Below are 14,099 nucleotides of genomic sequence, written 5' to 3'. Positions count from 1 at the left end.
TGAGTGAGAGCGAATGTGTGTGTTTATGAGAGTGTGTTTCTGAACAATGTAATCTAGTCATATTATTCATATATAAGAATGAAAAGGCATTATTACTGTAAGCACCGTCCCTCCATTTAGGGGTTAATAGTGAGTAAGAGTATTTGTCGTTGACGGTTAAACAGCAAGCAACAAATATCCAATCTAAAGCCCAGTCTCAAACGGCATCTTAAGCTCTGTGGACCTCCTGAGAGGTAGACCTATAAGGCTTTAGGTGAGCTTGATTTAAATATCTGCATTTGGGACAGACTTGTGATGTGATGTGCAGGCTGTGCAGGCTGCGTCTGATGTGCCGGCTGTGCAGGGTGTATTCACTTCTTTTAATGAGCTAGTTTGTTTATCTTCTACAACTCAAACAACTCATAATACTGTTCAAATGGACTCACTGGACTTCAGAGGGCACATCATAATCATGTTGGATCTGTGGCTCAGCGGATCAGCCATGGCATATTGGCATATTTACACATGAAGTATGTTTTAATTGTTTTGGAAAACATCTTTTATTTGTTTTTCTTAACTTCTCTCATTTCATTAACACCATTATATGCATTTTGCTATTTTTTTGCTATTTTTTGTAGAAATTCTACATTATCCCTTTTAGATAAATGGCCTAGATGAACGGCACAATAAGAACCCTACAGCTGTGTGGATGTTCCAGTAAATGTCTTCTATGTCTGATATGTTTGTAGGAACTACCTACCTGCACTTAATATCTTTTTGAACTCCTCTTCACAGAGCTGTTCCACTTTCTCCCCCAGCTGAAGCACAGAGTTTAGAAGCTCCTCTAAAGACAGAATAGGGCTGAATTTGATGAATGTTAATTCTGGAGATGCAGGAGGAACTGAGAGAGACTGTAAAATCTACACAGAGAACAAAAACAAGAAGTCAGTGTTCCGCAGCTCAAACACACTTTCAAATCTACTGATATGTCCTTAATGTTTCAGAGCTCATGACAAACATTTCATCAGCATTCAATTGCAGCAAACAGATATAGAACAGATTAATTTTACTTTATATTTACTTTACACTGACAAGCGTCAGGATTTTGAATTGCAAACAGAATAAAGCTTCTTTTAAAAAACAAAACTCCACTGAAAGCCTATGAACCCCTGAAAACTCCATGGTACCAGTGACCCCCACCAAATCCCTGCAAACCCCACTGAAGTCTTGCAAAATCCTGAGAAACCTACTGAACTCCTGCAAACCCCAATGGAGCACAGTTCTGAGACAATATAGTGCCAAATATATTATTTTCATTTCCATTATGTGAATCTTAAAAATCTGCTTCCATTACTTCTTCAAATCTCTCTTATCCTTAAACCAACTTTTCCACTTCCATCATAATTAACTCCTAATTCATTTGTAATGAGTTACCATGTGTTTCACTTCATAATACTGTTCTAGATCATCAAGCAAGCAAGCAAAGTTTATTTATATATTGCTTTTTACAACAGGTGTTGTCACAAAGCAGCTTTACAGAAAAAAAAAATTAGTAATGAGTTACCATATGTTTCACTTTATATTATTGTTCTAGATCATCAGTAACTCCTAGTTTATTTGTAATGAGTTACTGTGTGTTTCACTTTATACTTTTCCTGACTATCATTTACTCTTAGTTCATTACTATGTGTTTCATTTTATATCTTTCAGTTTCATTAGTAATGAGTTACCACATGTCACTGGACAGGGAGGTGGCAGGCCCAAGCACAGAGCTCTTGGGCATTTAGCCACTAGTTTATTTATTTCTGTCTTTGTAGTATGTAAATACTTATGAGGTGTTGAAATAAATATGGTTTGGTGTCACTGTATGGCAAGAGTGGTCACCGGGTTCAAACTGGCTAACCTGTGGCTTTTAGGTGTAGAGCACTAACAGATGGCAATAGATTTTGGAATAGAGGGTTTCCCTCAGTATGCTTTTGTAATGTAAACCAATAGTAACTGCAAAATGGATGATGGCAAAATTTGCAGGCTAGGATCCCTACCTTGCCTTACTACAAAAATTCCAAGTCAAGGATTACTCATCAAATAAAATCTTTTAAGGTTAGAGGTAAAATCACAAAGGATTGAGACACAACCTAAAAAGACAAGCAAGGCACTCACAGACTTTCATACTCCATACTTCATACTTTTGAACCCCAGAGAGTCATGGGTCAAGAAGTTATAATATTACTAACAGTACCACATAAATTAATTCATCTCTTAAAAAAATAATTAGTAAATGTAGTAAATGTCTAGTAAATGTTGTGGTATGAAAATATTTTCTCAAAACACAAAAAGGACCAAGAATTTTGTCCACCACATCCATCTGTCTGATACTCAGCCATTCAGACTGCTATACTCTCGCATCCCTCTGGTGCAGTACCAGAAAATGAGGCAGTTACTTTCAGAGGAATGAGAGATCATCCAAAAGTCCTCTCATACTTGACTGGAAAAAACTGGAAATCTGCACATATGCATAGATTACCACAGGTTAAATGCGTGTACAATTAAAGATGCCCATTCATTTCCCCATCAGTCTGACTGTCTGGCTGCCTTAGGAGGATATGCCATATTCAATACAATGGATCTAATGTCTGGTTTGTATAACATTGAAATGGCTGAGGAAGACAAAAGACTGACCACTTTCACAACATCTATGGGCCTTCACAAGTTCAATAGGCTCCTACGAATAATATGCAACAGTCCAGCAGGTTTAATGAACCTCATGATGAATGTATTTGGCAAGCAGACCTTTCTGATATTTCTTTGCTACTTAGATGACCTGCTGATGTTTGCACCTAATAAAGAAGTTTTGAATGGACTTTAGGTGGTTTTCTGACTTCTGGGACACATAGTTGATGTGAACGCGGTAGCAACTGATTGTAGTTAGGCTAGACTTTAAAATACAGAAGGGAAGTTCTTATTTTGTTCTGTTCTTTTAGTTGGTACTGTTCATGTTCTCCATCCTTAATATTTGTCTCAGCCTTAATATTTGTCAGTTGTGTGGCTTGTTAATGTCTTTGAGCATTTCTATTGTCTGTACTGTATATAGTGTCTTGAATCAATTCTATATCCCATACTCTCCATTTCCTGCCCTTCACTCCACTCTCACCAGAACTCCATCAATTTATCAAATTTATTATTATTGTCTCTGCTCTGAGTTTGACATGCTTTTTAAACCTGTTTTTAATTTTCTTTGTATAACAGTTATATATAAAAGTCCTCTTAATTGCTTAAATGTATTGAGGAGGTAGGGAAATGGCAATAACAGCATTTGGCAAAAACCCTTTTTTTTACATGGGAGACTCTTCCACAGTGCATTAATACATTTTTTAGGCCCAACATAAATCTACCAGATATTTACACTTTTAAACACAGACCAATTCGTCTTGTAGTTATCAGACCAGAACACCAGTAGACGATCATTCCAGCCTCTGTATTTCAGGCTTTGAGTGTATTTTGAGTGAATCTCAGTGTCGAGGTTCTTGGTGGTGCTGTTACCTGGAGGAAATGGATGTGGTCCTCAGTGAGTGAAAGCTGCTCCAGCTCAGTGTTTCTCCTCCTCAGCTCAGAGATCTCCTGCTCCAGTCTCCTCAGGGCTCCTTCAGCTCGACTCACTGCAGCGTTCTCCTGAGCTCTGATCAGCTCTGATATCTCAGAGTGTCTTCGCTCAATGGAGCTGATCAGTTCAGTAAAGATGTTCTCAGTGTTCTCCACTGCTCTCTGAGCAGAGCGCTGTTAGAGCAGAGAGAGAGGAGAAGAGTCTGATACAGACAGATCAATCACTCTGATTTATTCTGTTGTTGTTGGATTGAGTGGCCATTTTGTGGAGCAACTGAAGGAAACAGATGGGTACTGGAGTCTCAAGGTGAAGCCTAGATGTGATTTTCTTGCAATGAAAAGCAGACAAAAGCAATGAAAAATTACAGATAAAACAACATTCTTATATAAGTGAAAAATTAAACCCTTAGGCCAGAGATGTCCAATCTTATCCACAAAGGGCCGGTGTGGCTTCAGATTTTCACTCGAAATAAGCCCTTGCACACCTGACTCCACTTGTTTAATCAGTTCATCCCAGTTTTCAAACATTTGATCAGGTGATCTCCTGCTATGTTGGAGTGAAAACCTAAAGCAACACCAGCCCTTTGCGGATGAGATTGGACACCCCTGCCTTAGGCACTTTGCACATCTGATTGAGTTTGTCCACTTCTGGGCACAACAACAAACTTATCATATTTTAGGCTAGCTTTGTCACCTCTTCCTCAGGTCCATTTCAACTTGGGCAACAGCTCTTTCCCTACTCAGTTGAATAACTTCTGAGCAGTCTTTGTTTAGAAAAATGTTTGTACCCTTTAATTTCTTGGCGGAAAAAAAGGATGCACTGTCTATCTTTATAACACAAAAGTTTTACAAGAATTTTCCTGAGCTTGCTCCCCTCTTGGTATTGGCCAATTCTCTGAGCACGCTCAATATCCATATTTTTTGTCATCAAGTCCCAGAATGATTGAGAGCAATTGACTGTCTTCTTTGATTCACTCCAATTCGCAACATTCACATCTGCAATGCCATAAATTAAAATATTTGTCCTCCTGCACTGATTTTGAATGTAGTCCAGTCCATCCACTTCTTGATTTAAAATCAAAACATTATTTTCAAATGAAAATCTTTGTTTCAAACTCCTTAAATCCTCTTTCTGTCTCATTAAGCCTATCTTGGGTGAATTCTAAGCTAGTTTTCAGATCCTGTATGTCTCTAATAGCTCCATCCTGTCCATCCATGTTCCATCCATGATCAAATGAATGAAGAATTTAAAGTTATCTTGCTGCTGAAGCAACATCTCTTGGTAAAACACTCTGCTGTTCCAATAACTTGGAGAGTATACTTATTGTGACAACGGGGTCATCCTCACAGATAGATGTTTTAGTGTGTTTAGGAGACATAATTTGTCTTACCAGGAGTTGATCAATGTTGATAGCCGGTGTCCAAGGCCTATCTAGTCAGGCCTCTATGTCCAAGGCCTAGTAGGCCCAAAAATCCACTAGCCTGTACTGCAGTCACAAACTCAAACGTCCATGAAAAATAAGCTCCCGGGACAAAAATATTGTCACCTTGCATGTTTAAGGTGGTAGTAACTTCAGGCTCCTGCAGATGGTGCTGCACGAGAATGATCGGCCTATGAAAAACCTGCAGGGTGAGTGACAGGATTCATTGATTGAGAAGAGGTGGTTCAGTGCAGTGAATGTCTTGTTTAATGTGTGGAAAATGGGTTGCAAAGCAGATGTTAATGATTGGCAAAAAGAAATGATTGCATTTGGGTGCCGAAGGCCATAGTGTGAAGGAAGTAGCTGAATTTGTTGGTGTATCAAAGCATACAGTCATACAGGTCAACCAGCAGTGGCAAAATGACCAGTTTACAGGAAATTATTGTCAGAATCGGGGTTGAAAGACTAAACTCATGAGCAGGGCCTGCTAGCATGTTTAACGGCTTGTGAATAAAAATCACTTCGATTCCAGGCAATAATTTGTTTGAAGAAGTCAACGCAAGTCATTCACAACCAATTTCTGAAAGGACACTCTGCAGAGAACTGAATACCATGAACATATGGAGTACAGTGGAATGCAAGAGGCCCTTGCTCACTTCTGCTCACAGTGTTGCCCAGTTACAAAGGGCGAAGACACACAAAATTGGACTGCTCATGACTGGAAACATTATTTTGTCAGATGAATCTTGTTTCTGCCTGTATGTGAATGATGCTAGTTCATTGTAGACCTCAGGAAGCAATGATGACTGCATGCACGGCATGATTCAAGCTGGAGGACGCTCTGTGATGTTATGGGGTGTTTTAATTACACAGAAATGAGTCCTTTGGTTGAGGTGACAGTAAAATTGAACCACAGTGCCTACTTTGAGCTGCTGGACAATCAGGTTTTGCCTTTTGCTCATCATCTTACCAAAACATAACATTCCTATCCCTATTTTCCAAAAAGACAATTTTACACTTTCACAGGGCTGCAAATGTGACTGACTGGCATGATGAACATTCAGGAACATTCACACATCTGGACTGGCCCGCAAAATCCCCAGATTTGAATCCTCTTGAAAATCTGTCGGACTAATAATGAGTAAGATGCCAGGGAAGGCTCCACGAAATCTGGCTGAACTGAACAAAGCTTTGATGCAGGGGAACATTGATGTCGCCTACATCCAGAAACTTGTCCAGTCCATGCCAAATTGAATCACAGCTGTTATTCATGCTCATGGAGGTATTACATGTTATTAGGTACATTTCAGTCACAGGTGACTTATTTTTTGTCTGGTGAGCTTATTGTCCACAATAATAAGAGAAAATAGAGATCAAAGTCAGCTTGAAATGTGAAAAGCTATATTTCAAACCACCAGTCAGGATTGCAAAAGGATTCAAGAGGATTCAAGAAGCAACCTGTAGAGGCAGACTGTTGTAGCTCTCTCTGCTCACTCTGTAGGCCTCTCTCTACAGACCTGGAGGTGCTGATCCACGTACCAATTGCTTCATGCTCAGCTGCAAAGTGCTCCAGTGAGCACTGGAGGCATCCCTGCAATGCAGTCAAAAGGACATCATTCACAAATAGCAGAGATGCCACCCTCCGGCCTCAACACATAATGCTCTCCTGACCTTGGCTACACCTTAACACCCTGTCTATGAATGTCATAAAGACCAGAAGACCCTGACTTCTGTGAGGGAGGCATGTTTCTTAGGCTTAGGAGTTCCTCAAATTGTTCCTTCCACTGACCAAAAATATCCTCATTTAAAGTCAGTTTCTCCACACTTGCAGAGCACAGCTTGAGCACTCTGACCACTCCTGAGTCACAGGACAGTTGGCCAGAACCTCCTAAAAGCCGACTGAAATTCTTTTTCCATGACCTCGCCACAAACTCCTCCTACACTCTGGATTTTGCTACAGCCACTGCTGCCACTGCCACATTCTTTGTCCATCAGTACTTATCTGTTGAGTTGGGGGTCCTCCTGGACATCAAGTCCCTAAAGTCTTCCTTCTTTACCTTGACAGCCTCCCTCACCAGGGTCCACCAGGGTGTTTTTGGTTTGCCACCCAGGCACCAACAAGATTTTGGCAACAGCTACGCCTGGTGGCTTCCACAAAATAGGTTTTGAAAAGGGTCCATTCATACTCCATGTCCCCTACCTCTTCCAGGTCTGACCACCAGTCTTCCCTGCCATCTGATCCAACTCACCATCAGATGGTGATTTGTTGACAGCTCAGCACCTCTCTTCACCCAAGTGTCCAGAACATATGGTCCCAAATCAGATGAAATAACAACTCGATCATTGACCTTTGACCCAAGGAGCTCTGGTACCAAGTACACTTATGAATGTCCTTGGGTTCTAACTTGGTGTTCATTATGGACAACCGGTGACTAGCACAGAAGTCCAATATTTTACCATTTGACTTTAGATTGGGAGGCTAACATGCTAACTTGAGCATTGAATTCTCCCAGCAAGACTATAGAGTGTGTAGGCAGGGCCCTTTCCAGAACCCCACCCACTCGCATTCAGAAAACTGAATACTCTGAACCACAGTTTGGTGCATAAGCACACACAACAGAGTTTTCTTTCCTGCAGCAATAACAACTCCAACTACTCTGCAACTAGCCAGGGAATAGTGAGTAGGGCTAGGGTACATGGTCTCTTGTTTTTTCAACTATTGGACTTGCTTTGCTTTACAGTTAAATAAAGATGACAATATATACTGCATCCTCTTCCCTTTTGGCCTTCATGAATACAACAGATTACTAAAACAACTTTTAATGAGTCCTCTTCCAATTAATAAAGGATAATAATATCTAGTTTTGGGAATAAGTATGTTACACTGACTTTTTTGTGCCTGTGCTGAAGAAGCAGTGGCTTTGGAATGTCTAGATAATTTCTTACCTTTCTATACACAACTTGTAAAATACGTTTCCTCCTTAAAACAGTGAAATTTCTTTGCTACATTATCTCTGCATATGGAATACAGGCAGATCCTGATAAAGTTCAACAGTCAGTGGTGTCTGGCCTACTGACTTCCTGGATATTGATGGAGTAACACTGTGTTGACAGATCAGGCCATTTTTAGGAATGCTTTTATATTACCAGCACTTTATTGAAGGATGTTCTGCCAAAGCTAAGATACTTTTTTACATTTTTTTTTTGAAAAATTCTGGTGAAGCTCTCTCCATATTGCCCATATTGGACATGGCAGGAGATGTCTCTATTGATGGTGCAAGAGCAGTTCTATCTCAAATTTCTATTTGTGAACACACAGCCAGACAAGTAGCTTTTTTCAGTAGGACACTCTTTTGCTAAACATGAGCTGTTTAGCACAGACTAGAGTCTTTTGGGTGGCTACCCTTTCCTTCTTCAGGTTTGATCTGATGCTTGTTCCTGTTGACAAGAACATAGTGGCAGATATCTTATGTAGAGAGTTTGGTGTCCATTTTTGTATATAATTTTTCTTTGCACTCTGAACCAAACACACCTTATGAGACTCCACAGCCTTCTTCAGCTCCTCAACCTCCTTCTCTCTTTCCTGGATTTTCTGCTGGAATTGTCTCTTGGTCTCCAATAGCTTCTTCTACAGAAACACAAACCATAATTCATCCACACATGCACAATATGAAATAAGCACTATTATACATAAACATAAAAAAAGTTTACTGAATAATTAGCTCTTGGAGTCAGTCACATCGCATGCACCATTCCTCCTTTTGGAATGTGTCTGGAAAGTTTTAGTCAGAGCCATTGTTTAACAAAAATGCTATTTTATCTGATTAGATAAGATCTTTTTTGGACAACTTGCTTGACAGGCTGGACTTGAAAAAAATCATTCTTCATAGAGAAAGATTCCTTTATTTCCTAAAACATTCAACTTAGGCTGGGTAAATTTTTTAGATAAAATATTCAAAGCTAAAAGACTGAAATTCAACATATAGATTCAGCAAAGTAAAAAAAAAATGTTCGAGACAACAGCAATGATGGGGGAAGTGACTTCCAGTTTTCTATTTTTTAAATGAAGTAGTAGTAAAAGTAGAATGCAATTCTTACCTGTTTCTCAGCTCGTTCTGCTGCAACTGACACTGTATCGTGTCCTTTATGGTCATCCATGGTACACAGCATGCAGATACACTGCTGGTCAGTACGACAGTAAACCTGCAGACGTTGCTCATGCTGAGAGCAGATCTGCTCCTGGAGGCGTCTGGAGGCTTTGACCAGCTTGTGCTTCTTAAAGGCAGGAGATTGATAGTGAGGCTGGAGGTGAGTCTCACAGTACGAGGCCAGACACACCAGGCAGGACTTGACGGCTCTGAGTTTTCTCCCAATGCAGGCGTCACAATCCACCAACTCAGCAGGTGCTGAGATCTTCAGTTTCTCCATCATTTCAGCAAGCATCACATTCTTGGATAAAACAGGTCTTGGAGTGAAGGAGCGTCTGCACTGAGGGCAGCTGTACTCCCCCTTCAGACCCTCCTGATCCCAGCAGCCATTAATACACCCCAGACAGAAGCTGTGTCCACAGGGAGTGGTCACTGGATTATTCAGGACATCCAGACAGACTGGACAGCTGAACTGATCCACTGAAACACTGGCCATTTTACTGCAGATACACAATCACCACGACAGAAACACCAGCGCAGTCAGAGATCCATACAGCAGCAGCTCCACTGTGGAATGGAGTGAAGTTTCTGTTTCTCTGAACTGAAAAACAGAGACAGTTTCCTGGTTCTGAGTTTAAAAGCCAACAGTTAAACAAGTGTGTCTGATTGATATCACTCAGCTGCATTTAACTCTGAATAACTGAACAAGGCGTGGCACTCTCAAGCATAATAAAATGTATTATGAAAATTATCACAGGTTCAGCATTTCTGTTGCTTTGAACCAATGTCTTCTGAACATAATACGAGGTTCAGAAGGACAGGCTGTACCAGTCAAGCAGAGAATTTGCTGAACTACTTCAGGTTACGTTAAGATGGGCCTCTAGCTCCAAAACCTCCTTAGTTCTTCACTCCACTATCTGTAGCTCAGCTAACGCCAAACTCAACTCAGCCTGTATGTCGCCCTCACTTCTGCTTTCCATGATATAAAAAACTGCAAGCTAGCCAAATAAAACTACTCAAAGTAAATAAAAGCTAAAATTAATTTAGAATAGAACTAGGATGATGACAAATAAAACTCTAATTTTAATTAATTACATCCTTGGCATCTATTTGACTCATAAAAACTGTATTGGAAAGAGATGGCTACAATTACTGGATATATTTTGAAATGCAGTAATAAACATTTAAAATTACAGTTAACTACACAATCTACATTTTTTTTTTTGCTTTTAAAGATGACTTGGTAATACTTCCTATGAATCCTGTAGTCATAATCATTAAATAGTGTATATAATATCTTATAATAAGCCTGCATAATCACTCATAAGTAAATAATGCTACATGTTTAACACTTTATAAACCAAGAGTATATGAGACATACAGTTTATAAGTCAAGTTTCATAATGCAATATAATTTCTGTTGTAATGCATTATGATACATTATATATACATTATAACATACAGCTTTGGTTTCCCAAACTGTTCTTTTGGAAAGCTTTAAGTGAAGTGTGTGTTTTTTATTCCTTTTAAATGTTAAAAAACCATCGTTTTGTATAAATCCTTATGGAGCATCGTAAGTGCACTTTACTGGCTTTAGGTGAACCTATGTGTTTTAAAATGCCATTAAGTTGGTTGGTGTAGTGTAGTGGGTAACTCCTCTGCCTTTTACGCTGTAGGCTGGGGTTCAGTCCCTGCCTGGGTAAACACCCTACACTATACCAATAAGAGTCCTTGGGCAAGACTCCTAACACTACCATTGCCTACCTGTGCAAAATGATCAAATTGTAAGTCACTCTAGATAGGAAATGTAAATGTACATGTAAATTAAAACTGAAGGAAAGTTCACATTAATGTATAATATCCAATGGAGCATTATACGTACTCTTTACTGCCTTTACAAATATTTAAATTATTTATTAATAATAACAGACACATTTCACAAACATGACATAACACTAAGTATTCAGTAATATGTACTTTAGTGCTGTATACAAAAAAATTAAATACTCATTGTTATGTAGTTGTGCCAGTTTTGCTTGATTATTTTCATATTTTCACTGTAACTTTAATATTCAAAAGATGCCACACAGATGCATAGACCTAGGAATTTTTAAGGCAAAAAAACACATTAATAATATTAATTAATAACAAAAACTTACTTGTATGCTTGCTAGTTAAGTTTAAACAGGACATAACAGAACGTTATATATAGAATGTTATAACAGAAATATAACATTTACAATTTGCCCAATGTGAACTAAATAAAAAAGGCAATTCAATATGTTTTCCAAAATATGTCAAACTGTAGGCAGAAGACCTTAAGAGAATTTATATTTTCAGAAAAGAAACTGGCTTATAAATCCATATCCATAATGTAGGCCCCTTTGAAATGGCTTTCAAGCTTAACTTGAAGAGCTCAATGGACATGATCCAATCCTGAAAGAGAGGCATATGCAATAGCTACTAGACAGAGGTTTATACTTGTTTGAGGTACCTTTATATGAGTTAACAGGACCCTGCCAGAAAGATTTGCTCATCCTTGATCTGCCTGCTCTTTATTGAACAGATGGGAAAGGTTCCAGTCTAGTCTGGCATGAAGCATGGCAGTGGGGCTTCTGCTGTTTCCTATGTTATGACCTGCCTGAAGACCCAACTGTGTCCAACAGTGTAAAGGAGTGATAAGATTTCAATTTGTTGTGATGCACCACTTTGTGCTTAGTTTTGGAGTTCTTGGATACAGTACACTGAACTGTCAAGTAAACCAAGAACAAAATCTGGACTTTTATATGAAGGTAGAAACTTCTTCACTTTGTTTCTCACTCACTTATTGCCCTTTATGAGGTACTTTACAGCTTTACCTCCTTTATATAAGGTTCTGCAGACATTTTTGTCATACTGTCTTTTAACATGTGTGATGTTTAGTCATGTGACATACTGAAGAGGGGGGTGGGGGCTTCTAAACGGCCTGATGGCAAGCTTGTTACAAGATTTATGGTCTCAGTTACTTCCCATCTGAAGAACATTATTTTCAGCATGAAACCAGTGGAGTTGTGTCATTGCTCAGTAGCCCATCACTGCATACAGAGACATGACGCCAAGTAACAAACAATTGTCAAAATTCAGTTATACTGGCCAAAATCTTCTGCATGGTGGAGTTAAAATGTTCAGCTTGCCCATCAAACTTTTTTCAATCCCCAAAAAATCATACATTCTCTGGAAGAGTTCAGACTTGGAATTAGAGCCCTAATTACTGTGCAAAGTAAGAGGAGCCCCAAAGCAGCACACCCATTCCACACTGAGCAAGTCAGCCACTGTAACCATTTGATAGAGGATAGGCTTCAATCCATTTTATAAAACAGTCTTGTACAGTATAGCGGTTAGGATCTGTATTATTCACACTATATATGCTACCACTGGGCACCATTATCAGTAAACATGGCATACATTTCCACTGCTATGCCGATGACACACAGTTATATATATCGACCAAACCAGATGATAAACTTTAACTTAACAAGATTAAGAACTGTATAAAAGACATAAAAGACTGGATGTCGAGTAACTTCCTCCTACTCAACTTAGACAAAACAGAGGATCTGCTTCTTGGTCCAAAAGCAGCCAGAAACAAACTGTCTAATTTAACACTTAAACCATTTCTCAGTTGAATCAAGCTTATCTGTAAAAAACCTTGGAGTCATTATAGACCCTGATCTGTCCTTCAATGCACATATAACTAATATTACTAGAACAGCCTTCCTGCATCTCTGCAATATTGCTAAATTGAGAAATGCATTCTCTCTACAGGATGCAGAAAAGTTAGTTCATGCATTTATTACTAGAGTAATCTTACTAAGGCTAAACTACTGTAATGCCCTGCTGGCTGGATGTCCCAGCAAAAGCCTTAACAAGCTTCAGTTGGTCCAGAACGCTGCAGCCAGAGTTCCTACTAGAACCAGAAAGTTTGACCATATCAGCCCAGTTTTATCAACCTTACACTGGTTACTAGTTAAATTTCACATTGATTATAAAATTCTCTTACTGACCTATAAAGCTGTAAACGGACTCGCCCCTCAGTACCTGAGTGAACTTCTCTCTCACTATGAACCATCACGCCTACTTAGATCACAAGGTGCTGCTCACTATTAGTACCTAGAATTAATAAAGCTACATCAGGGGGGAGAGCTTCTCATACAAAGCCCCCCAGCTTTGGAATAGTCTTCCTGTTAATGTTCGGGACTCAGACACAGCCTCAGTGTTTAAGTCTAGGCTAAAAACTTACTTGTATAGTCGAGCCTTTGGTGATTAGTTTTCCCTGTCAGTTCTATACCTGCCAGAGTCTCTGCTGCTCTGCTAACACTGTAATCTGTGATCAGTCACCCATTACAGAACTGACACCCATTACAGAACTGACACCCATTACAGAACTGACTTTCAGTTCTGTCAGTCACCCATTACAGAACTGACACCCATTACAGAACTGACTCTCTGTGTGTTTTTCCTTTCTTTTCTTTGCCGAGTTGAACAGCTGCCCATCCTGTGTGTTCTGATGCTGCTGCCTCTTCTGCCTTGATCGGGTGCCACTGCTCGCCGGCCCTCTGGACCAGCTTGACCATCATCGAGCTTCTTGCTGTACAACGCCATGCAAACCTCATCCTCACATCCTGACCCCACTGCTTCTGCTGCTGCTGCATGAACTAAACAAATTAATCATTTGCTCCACCTGTTTTCCCCATTTTTGTACTAACAATGTTTACTATCCGGTGTGGTCCAGAGGAGGATGGGTTCCCCTTCTGAGTCTTGGTTCCTCTCAAGGTTTCTTCCTGTTTCTTAGGGAGTTTTTCCTTGCCACTGTTGCCACTGGCGACGCTCATTGGGGCTTGGACCAGGATTTCTTTCTGTAATGCTGATTATTTTTGTTTTTTTTGTAAAGCTGCTTTGTGACAACACCTGT

At 39.6% G+C, this 14,099-nt stretch overlaps 1 protein-coding gene across 1 annotated transcript; it reads right to left on the bottom strand.

Annotated features, from left to right (window-relative positions):
* Positions 1-731: 731 nt before the first annotated feature.
* On the bottom strand, positions 732-9,712 carry LOC118809174 (E3 ubiquitin-protein ligase TRIM47-like). Its single transcript, XM_036572210.1, has 4 exons — positions 9,099-9,712; positions 8,533-8,628; positions 3,520-3,753; positions 732-899 (listed from the first exon to the last, which is right to left on the bottom strand). Exons 1-4 carry the CDS (start codon positions 9,642-9,644, stop codon positions 732-734), a joined length of 1,044 nt encoding a protein of 347 aa, XP_036428103.1. The 5' UTR covers positions 9,645-9,712.
* Positions 9,713-14,099: the final 4,387 nt, after the last annotated feature.

This window comes from Colossoma macropomum, unplaced genomic scaffold (assembly GCF_904425465.1).
Source record: "Colossoma macropomum unplaced genomic scaffold, Colossoma_macropomum, whole genome shotgun sequence".
Classification (NCBI taxonomy): Eukaryota; Metazoa; Chordata; class Actinopteri; order Characiformes; family Serrasalmidae; genus Colossoma; species Colossoma macropomum.
This window is presented reverse-complemented; position numbering and strand designations above follow the sequence as displayed.

What these genes read in the sequence shown, in the direction of transcription:
- LOC118809174 (XM_036572210.1), bottom strand. Translation starts at nt 9,644, where the DNA reads ATGGCCAGTGTTTCAGTGGATCAGTTCAGCTGTCCAGTCTGTCTGGAT. An exon ending in CAGAACGAGCTGAGAAACAG is followed by an intron (nt 8,629 to 9,098) that starts GTAAGAATTGCA and finishes GTGTTTCTGTAG; the next exon opens with AAGAAGCTATTGGAGACCAA. An exon ending in AGGCTGTGGAGTCTCATAAG is followed by an intron (nt 3,754 to 8,532) that starts GTGTGTTTGGTT and finishes CTGCTCTAACAG; the next exon opens with CGCTCTGCTCAGAGAGCAGT.